At 37.2% G+C, this 22,043-nt stretch overlaps 2 protein-coding genes across 6 annotated transcripts; both read right to left on the reverse strand.

Annotated features, from left to right (window-relative positions):
- Positions 1-520: 520 nt before the first annotated feature.
- LOC144344824 (uncharacterized) lies at positions 521-8,534 on the reverse strand. Of its 4 annotated transcripts, none has more exons than XM_085498001.1 (4): positions 8,432-8,534; positions 6,610-6,737; positions 5,898-6,042; positions 521-2,204 (listed from the first exon to the last, which is right to left on the reverse strand). In XM_085498001.1, exons 2-4 carry the CDS (start codon positions 6,698-6,700, stop codon positions 1,973-1,975), a joined length of 468 nt encoding a protein of 155 aa, XP_085354127.1. In that variant the 5' UTR covers positions 6,701-6,737; positions 8,432-8,534; the 3' UTR covers positions 521-1,972. The 4 variants fall into 4 exon arrangements, with proteins under 4 accessions (XP_085354127.1, XP_085354128.1, XP_085354130.1 ...); XM_085498002.1 differs by having other exon boundaries at positions 6,610-6,750; positions 8,432-8,532; XM_085498004.1 differs by lacking the exon at positions 8,432-8,534 and adding an exon at positions 8,244-8,343.
- A 1,869-nt stretch (positions 8,535-10,403) lies between these two features.
- LOC144344825 (uncharacterized) lies at positions 10,404-18,714 on the reverse strand. Of its 2 annotated transcripts, XM_085498580.1 has the most exons (5): positions 18,668-18,714; positions 14,934-15,062; positions 14,409-14,553; positions 12,495-12,622; positions 10,404-10,815 (listed from the first exon to the last, which is right to left on the reverse strand). In XM_085498580.1, exons 2-5 carry the CDS (start codon positions 15,022-15,024, stop codon positions 10,802-10,804), a joined length of 378 nt encoding a protein of 125 aa, XP_085354706.1. In that variant the 5' UTR covers positions 15,025-15,062; positions 18,668-18,714; the 3' UTR covers positions 10,404-10,801. The 2 variants fall into 2 exon arrangements, with proteins under 2 accessions (XP_085354706.1, XP_085354705.1); XM_085498579.1 differs by lacking the exon at positions 10,404-10,815 and having other exon boundaries at positions 12,007-12,622.
- Between the last annotated feature and the right edge of the window lie 3,329 nt (positions 18,715-22,043).

Consider the following 22,043-nt stretch of genomic DNA (forward strand, 5'->3'; position numbering starts at 1 on the left):
ATAATTCCCTACACAAGTCGCACCTTAGGGTGTCAATACCAAAGTTACAGTCTTTCCTGCTCCATCATCCAACTTTGTTCTTAGATTATAATCGAAATAATTACATTTTATCAGCCCATTGATTCTACCGAGTGAAACTAACATTTGTGATAAGTTTTTGTCTCGGTATTACCAAATGATGTCTGTAGTAAATTAAATCGTCTTTTTTGAATTAGAATGCAGGGCGATGATCTGTCGGGATAACTGTTATAAAAATATTTATAAATATCTATGAAACCATTCATGCATTCGCGAAACTCATTGTATGTGAACATTACTCCAAAAATGTAAATATTAGTAAATAGATAAAAGCTCAAAATTAAATAAATATTGTTTACTATAGTGATTAACCAATTGGATATTTCCTACACGTCAACGAACACATATCGCCATCTGCCTTACATCGATTCGTGTTATCCACTCGACCAGCTGACACCCATACATTAGATTGTACCCGTGTTTGTAAAAATGACAACTTGCATACATGAACTGTTATTTTATTTCACACCAGAAAAAGAATCCTGATGACCCATCTTAAATATTCAAGCCCTAGATTCAAGCATAGCTTTCCTGTGCACATTATTTGTGTAAACATTTTGACTAAATAATTAACTTCTATGACATACATTATTGTCCGTACAGTATACTAGTATTTATATATTGCATATTTATTAGACACTCTAACAATTGTTCAAATACATTATTATAATCAGCACAGATGCAGAAGGTATTTCTAAAACTACATGTCCAAAAGGGTAATAAGTGTTGTACAAAACCAGTACGACAGATCACTCACCACCAGTCCTCGCTAGCTACTCCGCCATCTTAGCTCCACCTGTGTATATTCATCCTGCCACAGAGGGCACACCTCGTAAAACCACTTACGCAAATTAATGTAAGAGTAAACAATAAGAATTCATGACAGATGGGAACTACAAAGTACATTTTTGACACATTTCACCATTCCACCTGGTTCACAGAAAATCGATTTACGAAATGTTTGCCTGGGAATGTAAAAAAATTGTTGAGTATCAAAATAAGCATTAACATGTTTATATAAAAATTGCACCAAAACATTTGCGTCTGCTAGCTATCCTGTCCACCAATATGCCCATGGTACTATGCTTTTTTCCTAGTTAATCATGATTTACACTAATGACTATAACAGAACGTCATAAAACATAATATTAGGGGTGAACACAATGTAGTCCGAAATTAAGAAAACAATTGGGTGAAACATGATCAAACATATCTGATGTTAAGCTTTATGAAAATCATAAATCAATCATAGTTGACCATGAAGTGCTGTAACGGTTAAGCTTAATTTGCATATTATGGAACAAAAATATTATTTCGGATCAGAATTGGAAGTCATACTCCATACAGATTCTTCATCAATCATCGCAAAACGAAAGGAGACAATTTGTTATATACAACAAATGTTGGTTTCAGTTCGTTTCTTTGTGATGAAAAATCGAATTACAATCGAAATTGTGCTCAATGAAGTTTGACATTTAAGGTAAATATAATGTAATGCAAATATACACAGATACATGTCTCTGTGTGATGGCTGGAGCAGAACAAGGTAAAATGAATTACATAAATTATAATATAATGCAAGTATGGCTAGAACAATAATATGTATGATTAAAAAATAACATTCACAATCTTGTTCACTGCCTGCGAATGAATAAATGTAACTGTGTTCAAACATGTTTTCCATAATTTAGGTTGCAGGACATTTCAAGAGATAAAACACGTTCAAACATGTTATAACCTGACTGAATCTATTTGAAAAATATGTGAACGTGGTCATCCCTGGTTGGAACTTAAGATGATTGAACGTGTTCTGACTACTCTTATAACACAATAAACTATGGCAATTAATTATGTTTGAACACAATCTAACATTTTTAAGCCATGATCCTTGTGGTTAGAATGGGGCTTGACTAAAGGGTTGTTTGTCTTTGTAATTTGATCCCAATTTACAGTACAGGCAGAAATGTTCACAGTTGTTCACCAATAAATCATATTCTCCATCTTCAGGCAGGCCTTCATCTAAACAGTTTCTAGCTCGACGCAAAACATCCTCCACAGGATCACTGGGCTCAGTACAACAGGTTCCACGTCTCTTTAATTTACAAGCCAACCAGGGATGATCATACCTGTTGACGAATTACAGGAAATAATTATAACTCAAAAAGAAGCTTAATATTAAATAGAAAATATGGCGTCATGAGATGGGATCTAATAAGAAGTTCATTTTTAAAATGCATTGTTTTGCCCAGAGTACAACAAATCGTAGCCAGATAAGTTATTTCGTTTTCAGGATATTGAACTGTCAATTTATTTCTTGGAAGTTTGATTAATGACGAACCTATAATTGGTACATGTTCACATTAACAAATCAGATCCCTGTTATGTTTATAGATAGTATCCAATTTCTGGTATGAATACCTTATTAATTTGAAGCCGAATATAATTATAACTCTAAAAGAAGCTTAATGTTAAATAGAAAATATGGCGACATGTGATCGAATCTAATACGAAGTTCATTTTTAAAATGCATTGTTTTGCCCAGAGTACAACAAATTGTAGCCAGATAAGTTATTTAAGTTACCTTATTAATTTGAAGCCGAATTTGTTTCACGGATAAGTCTAAAGCAGCACAAATCTATCATAAAAACCATCATATCTAGTATAACATGTTACACGTATACAAATGCTTGAGATATGACACAAATGCACAAATGACCATCTAATTTTGCGTATTCCGGACAGAACGTAAAAATAAAATATACCTGCAAGTACCAGCGACCGGCCGGCAACCTGTAGGCTATTTTACCGCATTGCACCACTGATGAACAAAATATGAGTGTATATAAAAAAAATTGGGTGACTTGGTCAATGAAATGATTTTTTACAGATTTGAACTGTTTGCTATTGGTTGCGAGTGTCATTGTCTTTTTGTATTCACTATAATGGTGATTATGTTTATGTTCTTGATGTGATCGTTTGGTTGCTAGGTAAACGTCCAACGAACTGTTCTGATAAATGTAAATCTTATCCAACTGGTATTCCATATATAATGATTTGCCTGAAAACGCATGTAAGCATATTAATGACGTCACGTGACCAGACATTCGTGCCCACATTATGGCTGGCATTAGAAAAAAACATCAGTTCAGGAAAAGATGAAATAAAACCTTTCACTACCAACATAGGTTTTTTTCATAGTCTCCAAAAATCGGCTTAAAAATAATGAGAATGGTTATATGAAAATCTTGGTACTAAATTTATTAGCCACTTAAGGTGTACTGTTTCCATATGAAAATTCAACTAATATTCAAATCTTCAGTCACTAATGCAGAGATTGGTGCAGTCAATAATGTAGTGAATGAATTGGATTACTCTGCAGTGCAAGTATTGGTGCAACTAGTAGTGCAAAGATCGGTGCAGTCAGTAGTACAATGGAGAGACGCCGTCATTAGGGCAGAGATTGTCAGTCAGTAGTGCAAGGATTGGTGCAGTTAGTAGTGCCAGGATTGGTGCAGTCAGTGATACATGGAGAGACGCCGTCTATAGGGCAGATATTGTCAGTCAGTGGTGCAGCGATTGGTGCAGTTAGTAGTGCTAGGATTGGTGCAGTCAGTGGTGCAAAGATTGGTGCAGTCAGTAGTACACGGATTGGTGCAGTCAGTAGTTCAGGGTTTGGTGCAGTCAGTAGTGCAAAGATTGGTGCAGTCAGTAGTACAAAGATTGGTGCAGTTAGTAGTGCTAGGATTGGTGCAGTCAGTGGTGCAAGGATTGGTGCAACTAGTAGTGCAAAAATCGGTGCAGTCAGTAGTGCAAAGATTGGTGCAGTTAGTAGTGCTAGGATTGGTGCAGTCAGTAGTGCACGGATTGGTGCAACTAGTAGTGCCATGATTGGTGCAGTCAGTGGTGCAGGGATTGGTGCAGTCAGTAGTGCCATGATTAGTGCAGTCAGTAGTGCAGGGATTGGTGCAGTTAGTAGTGCCATGATTGGTGCAGTCAGTAGTGCAGGGATTGGTGCAGTCAGTAGTGCAAAGATCGGTGCAGTCAGTGGTGCAGGGATTGGTGCAGTCAGTAGTGCCATGATTGGTGCAGTCAGTAGTGCAGGGATTGGTGCAGTCAGTAGTGTCATGATTGGTGCAGTCAGTGGTGCAGGGATTGGTGCAGTCAGTGGTGCAGGGATTGGTGCAGTTACTAGTGCCGGGATTGGTGCAACTAGTAGTGGTGTAAAATTGATGTAGCCAGTAGTCAAGAGATTGGTGCAGTCAGTAGCACGGGGAAAGGCGCCATCAGTAGTGCAACGGTTGGTGCAGTCAATAATGCACGAATTGATGAAGTCTGTAGTGCAGAAATTAGTGCAGACAGGAGTAATGAGTAGTGTGGAGAATGTATGCACGTGTCAGCAATGCAGAACTTTAATGTGTTATTTAGTACATATATTGGCGCAGTAATTAGTGCAGGGTTGGTACAGTGTCAGTGGTGTTACTAGTGTGAGATACACTTAAAACCTAGTATATATGAAAGTATTCCCTTTGGCTATATGAGCATAGGTGATTGCTACTCAAATTTTATTTAACTCAGTCGCTGCGGGAGTACTCCATTTTGCATAATTACGCAAGAGAGCGTAGTGATCTCACGGTAATATGATACATCCCACAATGAAACTTTACGAGTTACAGACAGTTAGTTCGATAAGACAGTTGGTTCAGGTAAGACAGTTGGGGTAGACACACAGTTGGATACAGTTAGTGTAGACAGTCAGAGCGGAGGAGATTGGCGACGAAAGAGTTGGGTCGATGACTGACTGAATGACAGGTCGGTTCAGTACATCTCACAACTCTGCGATAACATATAATTAGACCTGGAAGGAACGTGCAAATCTGGCTGTGTATAAATAATGAAAATGTCTTGAAGTGACAGTGTAAATAACGCTGAGCAGCTAAAATATCACCTATGCCATTCCCAGAAGGTACATGCCCCAAATTCAACCCAGACAGCGTCACTTATATCCCCCTGATGACGTACCACAGCCATCCACCAAGCTCGATAGCAAAAAAATGGCCGCGACCCCGATGTTCCAAAAACAGTGCAGTAGCTTCGATTTATACAGTCGCTAGTGCAGTGATTGGTGACAATAGTAGTGTAGAAATGGGTGTAGGGGATGCAGGTGTCAGGAATGCAGAGATTGGTGCAGTCAATAGTGAGAGGATTGTCAAAAAACATATCTCAACCAAAACGTCTGTTTCTTTGACAAGGTTCGTTTATTTGACACTCAACTGTCTGTATATTGAAATGCGTCTTGTTGGGGATATTGTTTTCAATGCGTTGTCCAATGTTCATTATAGCATCGTTGCAGACAAAATAGAAGCGCCTAAAGTAACAACATTTGTGATAGGTTACTGATGTTTAAATTTTGAAGAGCTGATATTTTTTAGAAATACTGGTATGCGATATTTTCACATTACACCTAATTTAATTAACTTCTACTCCCTAGCTAGTGACAAATGATGGAAGATAATGCGGGATAAATCCTAATGTGGGTCGATCCTCTTGCTTTCTAGAGTGTCATTGTGACAACCACTGTCCAAATAAGCCGGGGGTGAGGGATACTACGTACATATGTATATAATATGTAACATGTACGACACTTTCACATTACAGCTAATTTAATTAATTTCCAGGGTATGGACAAATATGCTGTTATAGCTTAAAATAATGGATTTCCAATTGCAGAAAACCTTTGTAATAATAATAATATTAAGCGCGAATTTCCTGTCAAATATATTTTCCAAGCCTATTGCTAGGCATTCTATTTTTTTACAAACCTATATAGTCGTATGTCCCCATCACTGTCTTCTTTAAATTCCTCAAGAGACGTTATTCTAATCCTGGCTGTACTCTTTGATTTGCTTTCATCTCCAGTAAAATGTATGATTTGCCAAACACCTCTTTTTTTCTCTGCTACAATCCCTGAAATAAGCAAATTATATACATTACTATTGTTATGAACAACATTTCAATATAGTATTAAGTACGGCTTTGACCGTAATGTCTTAGTTGTATAATACACATTAACATCGATGCAAGGTATGTAATATACATTGGTGTCAAGTATTTATCTACGGCGTAGTAATTGCCATCGGTTAACAGTTGCTGATATTCATTATTACTGTTTTGAACAATATATATGATTAAAGTCATATATTGAAAATGTTACGAGAACGCACTGTTTATTGTTTACTTATTTTTTCACATTATATGAATTTAAATTCATTTTTCTTAGTGTGATAACCAAAGATCACTGAAACTAATGGGTAACCCTTTTGTTTCATTTCTTACAAATGTAGGTTTTTGTGCATATGCACGTTTATTTTGAATACTCAAAATGGCCCGAGTGTTTCTGGTATTGAAAACACGTATTGTATTTGGATGGAGATGCCAGTGAATCGATTGAATAAATGTACAAAACCAAGGTACTTTTGCAACTACCTTTCAACAAATAAACTGTATCATGCAAGTTATTTAAAAAATATATACCGTGATGCGAGTATAAATATAATGTCTTCCATACATATATATGGTCTCCTAGGTTCAAGTCACACTCGTCGATATTATGGAACACAGCCATTTGTCACAAGTCAGGTGTCTCACCAGTAAAACAACAACTAGAAAAGAAAACTACAAACCTATAATTATCAAAACTGACAGCCTATTTGTAATGTCACAATTCTCACATAATATAGATAATAATATATTTGAGAATATAAAGTTATTGAGTGTTAGTATATCTTTTTTAATCAACTTGTTAAAACGCTTTCAGGTGAATCACCGCTTTTGTAGTTCGACGCCAATGATGTTTATGAATCGAATAATTATCTTTATTGGATGCAGATCATGGAAATTGTTACATATTTAATATTGATATATTCATAGTTACATTCTGGATGTATTATATTAATGTTGCAAATATATAGAAATGAGACAAAATAGTCCCTTGATAATTCAGTAAACAAGTGTTTACAATTCAGGAAACAACAAGTTTGACACGATGTTGAACGTTATTCCGTGAAAGATACCACTACTATTGATTATAGCTTGTTTTACCTGTCGAATACAGTGTCACCCTGGACCTTTTCAATGAATAACCAAATTAAATTTTTATCTCAATGTGAATAACGGTCATAGTGGATAGGGGTTGTAACGTCACTCGCATGCAATACAAACACGATATTGTGAAACTAATAGATTTAATACAGTTATGAGCAGAATAGCACGTACAATAAATAATTTACTCCCAAACAATACAATGAATAATAACAATTACATTAACTACCACTACAGCCTTCAAAGTTCCCTACACTAATGAAAGTGTGTGTATAAGATGGTAACTTTATTACCAGTAACAAATGCCATGGTATTTGTAGTCAGCCAGCAGTGCTTTCTATCGATATAAAATCGTAGGTTCCCTTGTCGGACAATCAATACACTGTTTAGCGACTATGTATGTTCATACCGCAATTATAGGGTTCCATCATTGGCCTGCTAAAGCTCTCATAGTCAGTCTGCTTACAGTATGGCCTTCAACGCTTCATAAATTGCAGGGAGCGATAATGAACACGACCTGCTCGCACATCGGTTGCCAAGGAATGACTGCTTCTACATGTGCTTCCAATTTTATTGGAGTTTCTCTAGGAAGAGTGCAGGAGTAGAGACAGAGGTTACGTTAACCTTTTATTCCAGTAATCAGGTTAATGACCTTGTTCGCTCAGTTTGGCAATGATTGGGCCAAGTAAGCTATGATGGCATTGTGATTCCCTGATCACAAAGTGTATGTATGCACAAATATTGCAGGGAAGAAATATGACCACGACCTGCTTGCACATCAGTCGCCAAGGAAAGACTGCTTCTACATGTGCTCCCAATTTCACTAGCGTTTCTCATGGGCTTTGTGCTGGCGACTGACTTCCACCTCAAAGGCACTTGTGGACCAGCACCTTAGCATACATTGTGGAGCCGCTCACCACTAGATCAGAGAGCGGGCCATAGCGTTCTGTCGTACAATCAAATTCCGAAATTCGATGCGTTGCTCTAGCTGATGAATAATAATTACACATAATTGCTTGAATTCGCATTTTGATAACGTTTATGAAGTAGCATCGCCACTGACTTACAACTTATAAAGGCCTCGTTTTTGAGCGGTTTCAATTGAGTAATGTCGAGCCTCAACTTGTGATCACTCGCCTTCTATTGACAGCAAACTTCTTGTGACTGTTATTTTCTGCACCAATTCCAATATGTGTATGTGTCATCTTTCACGAGATACATATTAATAGGTTGATTGTATGTAAAAAGCACTTACTAGATATATTCTGCAAGAATGTTTTCTGCACGTCTGCACGAGTTCTTCTGTTTAACTATGCTTGCAATCCTTTGTTTTTGCATATATGAAATCTAGTATAGTAGGATTCCATGAACAACAGCATCATACTGCTATTTATAGCTTACTTCCTTGTAAATTGGGAATTTTGTTACTCACACTATACAAGTGTTTGCATTGTAACACCAAGCCCACGCATTTATTTTAACAGTCAACAGAACAACGTTGATAAGCGAATGTGTATTTAAGGAAAGAACCACCATTGCAGTCACGAATACCACAATATATTGCCCAATTCATGACATAATTGCAACAGCCACACTCGTATTATTATACTAGCTTCATTCTGAACGTAATTTTGGAACACCGACATAAATTTAAAACTTCAGAAAAAACTTACAGTACAGACGTCGATTAGTTCCATATAGGATATACTAATTGTGAAAAAACCACCCACGGCGCGTTGTTGCCAAAGCCATTTCAAGGACTTTGTTCTGGCGACTGACCCCAACCCTTGCGCTGGCGACTGACTCCAACCTCACCTCACGTAATTTTGGAACACCGACATAAATTGAAAGCATCGAAACTGAACTTTAACCCTAACACTACAAAATGATGTGCAAATGTCGTACAGCCCCCAAGACTTGTTACTTTTCCGTGGTAAAATAAAAATGGACCTTTGGGACTAGCATACAGTGACTATAGTCAGCAGTAACGGTCATATATATGTGCAATTGTCAATATTGACATGAATTTAAACAAAATACAGACGACGATTAGTTCTATATAACCGATTTCGTTTAAGGAGGATCGATAAGACGTCCGGGTTCACAAGGGGGCCACGGCGGATGTGGTATGCATATTTCTGAATTTTTTTTTATGCATTTGTTTTGAACTCAAAATACTCAATGGTATAAATGATTATTACAATTGTTATTTATCTATGTTAGTTGGCAGGAATGTTTGCCAATTCTGTGTGTTATTCGCCTTTTCGCGGCACTTATAGCAGTGGCAGGGAAGCTGGTGTATAGTTGCTTCTACCTGGGAGTTATAACCCGCAAGAGCTGTGTATGGTCACATGAAGGATATTACGAACAAAATAATGCTCGGCACATACAGCCCAAACATTTTCCAAAACACTAATCTTGCCTAATTGTGTTAACGGTCTCGCTATGTCTGGTGCCATAGCGCAAACCGGGCAATACCAACACTGCCGATGAAGAAGACGTTTAATCAGCTGCCCTTGTATTCAACCGTTGAATACACTGAAGTCGACTACTTTAATTTGTACGGCATTCTTGAAACATACCAATGTTGTTACATCATAAGACCTATTACCAACTGTTTCGGTTGCAGGGTTGTGTGAGTTGTAATCATCTGAACCGCCATCACGTCCTGTAAGCCTTCTGCTTCTTGCCTTGGCGTATTCCTGCAGTTTCCACTCACGTCGGTCATAACTGCTTGTACATGCAAAAGTTTGTCCAAAAATCATTAATAATGTCACTATTTGAACGATGACAGATCCTGTCAGCATATACCACAATAGAGTACGACTCGGTAAGCTTAACACCCATTGGACGATTTTATAGTTTGACTGCTATTGCCTTCGGCTCCAGCATAGTCAATGTTACAAACATGTTTCATTATACAAATTAATCTGAACCAGCTTCTGCAGTACGTATGTGGGGGGCAGTTGGTGACAGAACCAATGTTTGCTTCAGTTATACAGAGAATACTTGTTCGAGCGATTGTCTTTATGGCGCAACCATGTGTGTGTGTGTGTGTGTGTGTGTGTGTGTGTGTGTGTGTGTGTGTGTGTGTGTGTGTGTGTGTGTGAACGAGAGTGTGGTTAATTTGATTATTAAGTTGCTTTTGTGGTCTATTAACAATAGTTTCACAGATACCAAAACCTGGCATCATTTTAAATATATAGTCATGGATTGGACACAGGAAGTTCATGCTTGCAAATAAGATTTTAATTTACAGTAAAAATAATATAGTATTTCTTTAACATTTCGATCATACATTCAGATGCCGTGCATGTAGAATCAGTCATATTGATCACCCAGAGCGGACTGTACATTTCTTCTTGTACAGGTAGGGGATCGTTCATGCAGCATTGCTTGCCTACCAATGTTTACTCTGACCCTTGAGACACTATAAGGTATGTGACACTGTACCTCCAGACATGATAATCATTTCCACGAAGTGTTTGGCCAAAGACCAACATACCAGTTTGCATGTACGGTGTACAGTTCATTGAGGTGACGCATTCGCTGAACAGCAGGAATGTGTATACATTGTTGATAACAGAATTTTTAATTCAGCCGTGTTAAATCTTAGTCCAATATGTCACCTTGGTTTGTCTGGAATGATAGAATGATAGTTGTTTTCAATTTATACTTCACTGTACACAAACTGTAGAGTGCTACACTTAATGCCTGCCATGCTAACAACGGTTTCATGGATAATAATTATCACAGTACCTTGTGGAAACACTTTCAAATGTGAAAAACGGCTTCTTTTCTTAAAATATGTCACCAAACACAAATATACCCTTTCCACCGGAAACAATGATAATGCCCCGAAACATGCTATTTTCACTATATTTTATTGATAGATTCTGCGAACTGGGTACGATGAACCCATATTTTTCACTCGCCGTCTTGAGCGTTGTAACATAATATATACAATAAAATGACAATATTGTATAGCGTTCTACACCGTGTAGCGGATGATTTTTGAGTTTATTAGATCGTAGTCTTCAAACTCTATATATCAAATTTTCTCTACATAATGCATACATTTTAGGCTATAATGGGGTAAAGTAATCCAGATAGTAAACCAAACCTTTGTTTATAATCTATAATCTTGGCTGGGTTTTGACTGTTTAGGCCACACGATATTACTAAATTGGAACCCCGATTGACTAGTTGTACTAAATTGAATCGATCCCGTTGATAAGTGACGTATTCACGCAATTTGACGTGTTATTCATAACCATTGACCACAGTGACACTTTAGTAAGACTTGAAATAAGGTTCACTAAGTTGGAAAAATAGTGGAGACAGGCAAATATTTATTTACTCTTTACTCTTTTGTAACTTCGTAAAACTATTTTTCTTCTACGTAACATCGATGCAAAATCCATTTCTTTATATATGCATAACATTTTGAGAACGATTTGTACATGGTATCGAGAGGTGCGAGGTAATCGTGAATATGGTATGGAGTGTGAACGTTTTCCCTTGGCATCTTAGGTATTGTTTACTTTCCTAGATCAAGACGTACACACAGCTGATCACAGGATGATGATCATCGCGCCAAACATTATTATAATATGCTATTATGAAATGATCACAATTTACTAAACAATTTAAGTAATTTAGAAAACAAATCTGATGAAATATGATGTAAAATCATAACTCATTTGATCTTTCAAACTATTGACGATTTATATTTTTTTAGTCAAAAACAGAGGTGATTTATTTATACACCAGTAATTATTTTTTGAAATAAACTAAGTAATCACATTGAAATATGGACAAATATTGTAAATTGCAATGTACACAAAATGAATTATGACTGAACATGAAGTTCTGTAATAATCAAGTCTAATTATTATGGAACAAAAATATAGTTTTGACTCAGCATTGGGATACAAAGTCGTAGTCCATGTAATGTAAATATACATCGATACATGTCTCCGTGTGAGCAAAGCAAATTAAAACAAATTAACGTAAGACATGATATGATGCAAGCAAAATGAACTAGAACAATAATAAGTAAAAAATTGACAAAAATGGTTAACCATGGTGCCAAATCCCTGAGTGGAACTTAAATTGATTGAACGTGTTCTGACTACTCTTATAACACGATAAACTATGGCAATTAATTATGTTTGAACACATTCTAGCATTTTAGAATGATGATCCTTGTGGTTAGAAGTAGGATTGACTAAAGCATTGTTTGTCTTTGTAATTCCGCCCCAATTTACAGTACAAGCAAAAATGTTCACAGTTGTTCGTCAATAAATTATACTCGCCATCTTCAGGCAGGCCTTTATCGAAACACTCTCTAGCTCGGCGCAAAACATCATCCACAGGATCACTGGACTCAGGACAACAGGTTCCACGTCTCTTTAATTTGCAAGCCCACCAGGGATGACCATACCTATTGACGAATTACAGTAATTATAACTCGAAAATAGGTTTAATGTTAATAAAAAAAAACACGAAGTTCATTTGTAAAAAATACCGTTCTTCCCAGAGTTTAACAAATGTTAGCCAGATAAGTTAGAATTGTCAAATAGTAAACTACCATACATAGTATACCACGTTACGAGTATACAAATGCAGGATGTATGGCCAAATAAATCTAATTGGCGTAATTTTGGAAAACATAAAATAAAATATACCTCCAAACAGCAGTGACCGAACAAAGTATATACCATGAATAGAGTAAATTAGACAATTACATATGATTATTTAAAGACGTGAACTGTTTGCTATGGTTGCTTGTGTCAATGATGTATTTTTATATTCAATATAATGGTAGCTATATTTATGTTCGCTAAAAATGCTGTTTTGAAATTGTTGGAAGTGATAATTCAATTGGTTGCTAGGGATATGCCGAACCATTATACCATTAATGTAAATCTTATCCAACTGGTATAATAAACACTTGTATGCATATTTATGATGTCACATGTCTAGTCAATCATGCCCACCTTCTGTTTAGACGAATAGTATATTATGACTCACTTCCATCACATGATATTCTGCCACTCTGTTTTGGCAAATGATTTTGCAGTTTTTAAAAAGAAGATCCTATCAGTTCAGGAAAAGTTTGAACCCTTCCCCCACAAACATAGGGATCATTCAATAATCTCCTACAGTCAGGCCAATCAAGCCAATTATCTTTAAAACATTGTGAGAATGTTGTGGTTTACATATTCAAATCTTGTACGTCTTTTACCAGCCACGTAAGTTGTACAGTATCCACGATATGACGGTTACAAATATTCCGTCACTTTGAGAAATTAGTAGTGCAGTGATTGGTGCAGTCAGTACTGAAGGGACCCTGTGCCTTGTCAGTAGTGTACTATCTGGAATACAGAGATAGGTGCAGTCAGTAGATTAAAGATTATTAAAGTCAATTGTGCAGGCGCTGCGTGAGTAGTGCAGGGATTGCTGGAGTCAGAAGTGCAGTAATTTGATGCAGGTAGTAGTGCAAGATTGTCGCATGGGGAAGGGATTGATGCAGTCAGTAATGCGGGAATCGGCGCAGTTTTTAGTGCAGGAATTGTATATCTGTATATGGAATAACGTTTGAACATGTGTCTTGGCAAGATATATTGAACGAAAGCCTGATACTAGTGACTGCCTAGATTTGTCGTAAATGCAAATGTGTTACACTGCAAGTGCTGAGAATATATATTCAATGTGTAATAGTAACAGAAAATCTTGGCTCAGCCAAAGCTTCTAATCCACCCTCGCCAGACAGGGTTCGTTTATTTGACTATCGCCCTAGCCCTCGTGTATTAAAATACTAATCTTAGCATCAAGGCAGACAAAATTGATGATCCCACAGTAGTGGGGTTTTATGAATTTCTGTCATGATGTGATCATGGATTATTAACCGTCACATGTTTCTAAACATAGCTACTTTATTTGTGGCACGTTACTGATTTAGAAGTCTAAAATGTGAAAAGATATGAGTTGAGTTAAAACAACGATATCGACACAATGCACACACCGACACATGGTTAACCGTCTGAGCATCTCAAAACAATATCATGCATTGAAATAACAATAATAATAATAACAACAATAATAATAGTAATGTCCGACAAGTTTGCTGTAAATAATAAGCGATTCCCTGGCTAGTGACAAACGGTGGCCGATAATGCGGGTCGTATTCCAATATGGGTCAATATTGGGTATTCTTTTTTACAAACCTATATAATCGTATAGCTCCAATGCCGTTTTGTTTAAATTCCTCAAGAGATGTCATTTTAATCATGGCTGTACTCTTTGATTTCCTCCCATCTCCATCAAAATGTATGATTTGCCAAACACCATTTTTTTCCTCAACTACAATCCCTGAAATAAGCAAATTATACACATTACAATTGTTATTAACATAATTTCCGTGTAGTAATTTACGGTGGTGACCGTAATATGTAATATACACTGGTTTAAAGTAGTTGTCTATGGCGTAGTACTTGCCATAGGTTAACAGTGTCATGTCATGAAAACTCGACTTTCAATTCGTGCAATGTAAGCACTGTATAATGTGTTCTTATGCTCGATGTGGCCCTTTTTTTTGTAGTATTCATTAAACGTACTGTATTTGGACGACAGTTCCAGTGAATCGGTTCAAGACATATACAAAACAAGGGTACCATTCTACTATCTATCGTTCAACAAATAAACGCATATAAAAATAAATAAAAGATATAAGTTGTTTAAAAACAATGTACCGTGATGAGAGTATATGGTCATTGTCTTCCATATATATATATGATCTCCTGGATTCAAATCACACTCGTCAACATGATGGAACAGAGGCATTGTCAGGTGTCTCAGCAGTTAAAGACTGTGAAAGAAAACTGCAAAGATATACTTATCAAAACTGACATCCTGTAGGTATTACGTTTCTTTGATTTACAGTACAGCAAGCACACTGCACTCGTATTTAATTTTCACATTCACCATCAGGATTGTTTATGTGGGTTTTATACAAAATACTGAAAAATGATTCAGGATATCATTGCTATCGTAGTTTGTCGTCGGATATATCAATGAGTCAAATGTAATAACGGTTATTGGATGCAAATCCTGGAAATCAGTATTCATAGCTATATGCTGACTAAAAAAGGAAAGGGGTTTAAAGAACCTTAACGATCAGCAAGCCACTCGCCACTACTAATATAGAGGCTTTCGGGTCCCTATTAAGCAATATCAGAGAGACAATCATCTGGCCCTGAACAATGAAACTACAATCTTATGGTAGAGTTCATCTCCACACACTTTATAACATCACAAGCATCCTCCAGCTTCAACACCACTATCTCCGCCAGACAAGGAGGCAAAAAATATGGGATCATTGGTTTAAATGTCTCTAGGCTCTGGAAGTTTGCTCACAAAAACAGATGTCTTACTGAGATGGACATTGATTATCACTATTGGAGGCCTGCACCATCCAAAGTGCCGGTAAACTCATTACAACCACATTTGCATCGAAGACCTTTTTTCATCTGCATGTTCACCAGCAGAGTTGTGCTGCCGAAGCCTAGGAGCTTAATCAGCCATGTCTCCCCTTTGTCCTGAAACCCAATATTAGGTCTGCTATGGGAATAATTACTTCATTGTTGTAGCCAGCCACCTGGTCAATGTACAAGATCATAATTATAGGAGACAACCCAAACCCGATGACAATGTCCACTTTGGGACCATCATACTGTAGGACATCTTTGTATCATTTTATTACTTCTGAAATATTTACAGTGCATTTATGCAATCTTCCACATTGCTAAGGAACTGCTGTTGGGCATTGAAAGTGGTGTCAGTGCCAATGATCCGTGTCTCCGTGTCTGCACCTGTGCCTCTAACAGATTGACTATGTCTGAATGCTATCATTTATATGTTCACCTACAGATCAATACCCTAATACTAGTGTAGTAAATGAATGTGTGTTTTAATTCGTGATAGGTGCCAATTTACCTCTAGCTAATGATTTGAGAATCTTCAAACTCATCACAGATTCGTCCAAGTGCTCATTTGTCATATGACTTATCGGTAGTGAAGGAGAAAGGACAACTTTGTTAAGGGTTCTGTTGCCAAGATGTGATCCGGGACAAACACTCCCGACCCTGATGTTGTTGTTCAGCTGGTTTTGCCAGAACTGTATAAGGTTGTTGTACCATGCCCCTGCCACTTTACTGGAGAGAAAGTTTGGTAGCTGATATTTCCTAAACTTGTTTCAGCTTTGAATGAGCCATTTTGCAACAGTGTGTGTCTCACACCTTGATGCTGAGATAGACTTTGAGATAGAAGTTGCTATGACGGCGCAAAAGTCACAACTGAAATAGAGTGGTGTAAACTTCAAAGAAAAAACAACACAAAGGTTAACCAAGTTTTGAAGTTACAAGCAACTTTTTTAAATAAGTAAAATTTGTTAGAGCCTTTCCTCTAACTGTGCTATTACATTTGAATGAGTATAGGGTTTGTTGGCTGATGAGAGAGATGAAAGACAATGTGTATTCAGGGATTACCACGACTCTTTAGCCAGCTTTATTGTAAACTTGTTTTGAATAAGGCCACCAACAGTAACTCCATACAAAATGTCACTTTAAAGTCGCAAAATTCTACTGGATGATTTGCCTGCTCAGTCACCCATAACTTTATCCGAGTCCTGAAGGAATGACCATGCCATGAACCACTACTCTGGGTCTACACGTACACGCTAGCAGTAGTGTGACAGTCAATGCCTTACAGTATGTTGTAAATGCTTTATTCACAACATATTGATAATATTTCTGTTCATATAATAAACTAGTGCTGGAACTGAACGGCTATTGGCGCCTATATTGCCTGCAGCTCAGAGCGAGAATGCAAACATTGCTAGACTATTGGTGCATTACGCAGTGCTTATCGTAGAAAAATTCATAATATTATTCCTTTACACTCACTGTAACCGTCATTGGTGACTATGCCAGTCCGTGACGAATTTAAACATGACAGGCCACCTCTGACCTCACCAAGCAGCACATTTAGCGAAAATGCGGTCATTGTATTTATCATAACTATGAATATACTGGGGCCATGATCTCGCCGGAATGAATGCTACAACAGACACGTACAACTAATTCACGCCGCCACCCCCCCCATCTCTGCCGAAATTTCCTTTCATGATTTAACCCGAAGGGAAGCACTTATTGCAAATCACAGTGTGGGCACGTGTCGCCCTTTGGGGGTTGTAATATTTAGCTGTTTACCCGACTTTTAGTACTTTTATTGATGAGTCCGGGTGATGAGTAGATTCAACCTATAACTGAATAAATTTAGTGACAATTTGGTCTCTGATGGGATATACAAAATCCATATTTGTGTCTATATAATTGGGTATGATTTTTGAGATGAAAATGGTCCATGATTGGGTCTGGAATTTTACTTCCGGTTCGCACACCCCTACTGAACTGAAAAGTCATTGTCCTCCGGAGAATTTATCCTATTTAGTTGTGGTCCTATTTAGTTGTGTATATGGATGGAGTGTGATTAAGTGTTACTCGGCTGTATTTAAACTTTGGTTCGGGAGGCTCAGTGTTAGCGACATCTACTCTTAATGCAAGCGTATGACTTCGCAACCTGCCTATGAGAGTTAACATACAAACCAGCAAAGACGAGTGGGATATCCAATAAACTCAGAAATCAGCTCGGTGCCGGTGTTCCACTCAATACACCCACACAACTCAGTCTTCCAAAACCGTACAGCAGATCTATAGACAAACACGTATCAGGTTCGCATTTCATGACTGAATTCCCCCCCCCCCCCAACACCACCACCACCACGCACCACAAATTCAACGTCACGGAATGCAATACTTTCACAGAGTACTCGCCAGTAGGACCCACAAAGCGTCGCAAACATCCATTCATCAACATCAAATCCGACTAGTCATTGCAGTTTCACTGTTTATTTGTATGAATTAAGGGATGATACAGTAGAAATAAAATGTAGTGAATATAACTGTTTTTGTTTTACACTCAACTCATTAAAAATAAGTGAAAATTTATCTAATACAATATCCAAAATGTCTTTCAGTTAAAAAACATAAAATGTTTGTAAAGTTTTGCGTCTTGTTTTATTCAGGACGCTGTGTCATAATCGTTGTTTAATACGAATATGGGATACTACCAATGACAAATCGTCATGCCGTCCCACTGACGTTTGTGATATCTGGAAGTTATATGGAGGTTACCATCTATACGTCTTAGGACCTGAGTTAAACAGGTAACTTATGACGGCCTCAGTGTTGACCGGCTTCACTCGAGTACTGTGTTGGTGGGCTGCTCCTGTGGGGACGATGGGATGATCACCCACCCCCTCTAGATCTATTAACAGCAGACTACTTGTGACTGTAATTTGTAGCACTAATTTCATTCACGAGACACATATATTAATAGATTGATTGTATTAAAAGAAAACACTTACTAGATATATTCTGCAAGATATTTCCTGTACGTCTCTGCACGGACTGCTATTTTATTTTGAGTTATTTTGTTTAATTTCGCTTTCACTCTTTTGTATTCACATATATCACGTGAGTGCTTGCTTGCTTGCTTGCTTCAATGACAGTCTAGTATGGTAGTATTCCATTATATCATCATACAGTTATTTATAACTACTTCCTTGTAAATTGTAAATTTTGTGAGTCACAAGTCTTTGTATTGTAAGTGTAAGTTGTTGAATTATAACACCAGGCCCACGCAGGCAATTACTTTTAACGCGGTACCCCAAGAACAACATGTTCTCAATACAAGCAGAGGCAATGATAAATATTTTTTATAAATTCAGTAATATTGCTGTTTGTGTACCAGCAATATTAACTGTGGTGCTCAAATGCCTTTCCAAAAACAGCAAAAAAACGCACAAAAAGCAGAACCACCATGCACATTTGTGAAGCACATTTAAGTTTGAAAAGTGTATTATAGTTGGTCACATGGTTTGGCCGCGATTTTTAATTCCTTCTAAGTAGGGATTTTAACTGCTACCACAGTTACGCAATTATTTTCAAATTTTCCACTTTGAATCTCTATATTTCAGTCAGCTGAAAAGAGATTAAGATCAGTCACGTGGTTTGGCTGTCATTATTAATTTTTTAGAAAATATGGATAAAATTGTGTGTATTTGTATCTCATGACGGCTTTAATCGATCAACCTGATATTTTGCATGTAGCATGCATGGTCATAGCTTTTTTTTATGAGAAAAATAATATATTTTTGATCAGTAATGTGGTTTGATCGCCATCTTGACCCCCTAAATTTCCGCAGTTGGAGGCATTTGTTTCTCATCAATGATTTTGTGTATACATTGCCGTGGTTTCTTATGCAATATAATTTTGATCAGTCACATGGTTTTGGTCGCCAAGAAATTGCAAGATTTTGGGTATTTGTTTCTTATGGGTGCTACAACTGATCAAATTGAAATGTTGTACATGATATACCTGGCCAACAATGAAAAAATGAAATTAGTTTGATCAGTGACGCGATTTCATCATTATTTTGCATTTCGACAGAAATTACTAAAATGTGTGGTGTTCGTTACTACCTTATACTAAAATATGTTTGGATAATTAGATTATTAACAAAATCTCACTTCCGGTCCGGTTAGAGGTAAAATACACCACGAATATTCACTTTTGAGATAATTTGTTTGTATGTGTTGGTTCTTAGATATCTATGCTTCGTAGTCCTGTACTTCGTTTAGTAATTCGAACTTCCCAGTTTGCGAAAAAAGGACGAGTTTCGCGATTTCGACATTGAAAATCCCTTTGCTTCATTATTTGCTGAGGGACGGCCGCTTTGGTATGTGCTATGTAACTTGCTGCACATGAACCTAAAAACCTTAGGTAACAAAAATGACGTTGTACTAAAGTCCAAAAAGTACGTTCAATGTCTGCATTTTTTCGTAGCATTAAAACCATTTACTCCCTTGCTTATTGTGACACCCCCAAATCAACTGATTTCCATTCTCCTCAAGAGTCAAAAAGGTATGGGATTTTACACCACGACTTGAAAAAGTCTTTTTTGCTTGACCTGTTCATTTTCCTTTAATTGCGTTTCAGTGGCTGTCACAGTCGTGTTCTGAGTCTTGCCATTAACATTTTGATTCAAATTCACGTATACATCGCTGAGAAAACTCAAATTTTCAACTAAAGCTAATTTGCATAACAATGTTATTTCCCTAGGTCCCATATTGGACACCACATACAATTAGTTATTTAAGTCTAAAGTACAGATATGACCTTGCTAGTACTTATTAAGCTTAAGTCTACACATTCAAAGTCATTATATGCAATGACAGGAAGTTGTAATTGATACCATCTGTTTTAATTGAGCAAGTGATCAGATGCTAGGCAGACTCCAGTGAACTAACATCCTGTAACAGCACTGTAACGTTTTTTGGGAAAGTCCAGGATTATTGAAGAAATCCGTTTTTGACTGAGCTGCTTTTGTGTTTTGACGCCTGATTGACACCTGCAACACATATTTATTCTATTTTTTTTCCAAATGTCATATTTTGAATTTTGTACCATTTTGAAGTTAGTCATTTGTGAACTAAACAGTTTGCTATTAGCATTCAACAATTTTCAAAATAACTTTTCATCAGTGGAGTAGAGCTTTGAGTGCCGAGCACAATGTCAAAAATAACAATGGATAAACTATAATAATGGCAAGACTAAAACTTTGATTGAAATAATCAGGAATTTGAGGAAGACCGAAAGAGTTCAAGTTACAGCGAGCACAGGCATGGCTGCAAGTCAGTCATTTTTTATTATCCAAGAAACGTTCTGAGCGCCCGTGGTTTGGATCAAATGATTTCTTTTGTTTCCAATTCGTTGTAACCTAGAAACATGGCAACGTTGTTTTTGGTGAATATATAGCATGTTCTGTTCCAAAAAAGGATTTTGATGGAAATACCAGTTGCATAAATCATGAAGATTGATGATTCGATTGCTGACCAGGATAGCTGCATTTAGTGTTCTTTTCTATGCAATATGAAATCACATCGATGCTGTGGGCGGCGAAGGGTGACAGATTGTTTTGGTTCAACGGCTCTCAAGGCACGGGCAAGGCACGGGCAACTGACATTTCCTGACTTTTTTTACTATTCTGACGTGTTCTGGGCTGTATATAACAGTCAGACGCTGACAAGTAAGTAAGTACTAGTAAACAGTCCGGGACATAGTCAATACAAGCCGGTAGGCTGGTTGACGATCCGTTTCGCTCAAAAAACAAGCACCATGTTTTTGGCTGTTTCCATGGTAGGACATGAACGTGAAGCTAACGTCAGTTTATAACTAAATGGGCCCTGTATACGAAGTTCGCAAAAACCATTCAGTCTTTTGAAGTCACTTAGTTTATTACTAGGACGTATTCTGCTGTTACATTTATTATTTCCAACTGTTTTGCGATAGTATTTTTTTAGAATGAAGGCAGCATTTACAGTTCATTCAAAGTTCAAAGTTGCGTTATGATTACGTTGATACAGTGCAACAACATCGGCGTCAGTGATCTCTTACAAGTGCGCAACGTAGCCAAGATAAAAAGCATGATCATCTGAGCCAAAATAAAAAGCATGATCATCTGAACTCTGGTAGGAGGTGATACATTTGGGGCGAAAGTATTCAAAAATCAGTTTTTGGCTGTTGCTATGGCAATGGTAGGTCAATTTTTTTTTTTCAGATTTTTGCTAATAACTAGGGTGAAGGTGTGACCTACCTGCCGAGTTTGAGCAAAATCGGCCAAGCCCAAAAAATCACAGAAGAAATAATACGTGAAAACATTGGAAATCACACACACAGAC

The sequence above is a fragment of the Saccoglossus kowalevskii genome, chromosome 4, assembly GCF_978046115.1.
Source record: "Saccoglossus kowalevskii chromosome 4, keSacKowa6.1, whole genome shotgun sequence".
NCBI classification, from domain to species: Eukaryota; Metazoa; Hemichordata; class Enteropneusta; family Harrimaniidae; genus Saccoglossus; species Saccoglossus kowalevskii.

Excerpts from the sequence above, each read along its gene's own strand:
- LOC144344824 (XM_085498001.1), bottom strand. The coding sequence starts at position 6,700 with ATGGCTGTGTTCCATAATATCGACGAGTGTGACTTGAACCTAGGAGAC. Across the intron at positions 6,043-6,609 it reads ATATTTATACTCGCATCACG|GGATTGTAGCAGAGAAAAAA; the intron begins GTATATATTTTT and ends TGCTTATTTCAG. Across the intron at positions 2,205-5,897 it reads GGGGACATACGACTATATAG|GTATGATCATCCCTGGTTGG; the intron begins GTTTGTAAAAAA and ends ATTCGTCAACAG.
- LOC144344825 (XM_085498579.1), bottom strand. The coding sequence starts at position 15,024 with ATGCCTCTGTTCCATCATGTTGACGAGTGTGATTTGAATCCAGGAGAT. Across the intron at positions 14,554-14,933 it reads GACCATATACTCTCATCACG|GGATTGTAGTTGAGGAAAAA; the intron begins GTACATTGTTTT and ends TGCTTATTTCAG. Across the intron at positions 12,623-14,408 it reads GGAGCTATACGATTATATAG|GTATGGTCATCCCTGGTGGG; the intron begins GTTTGTAAAAAA and ends ATTCGTCAATAG.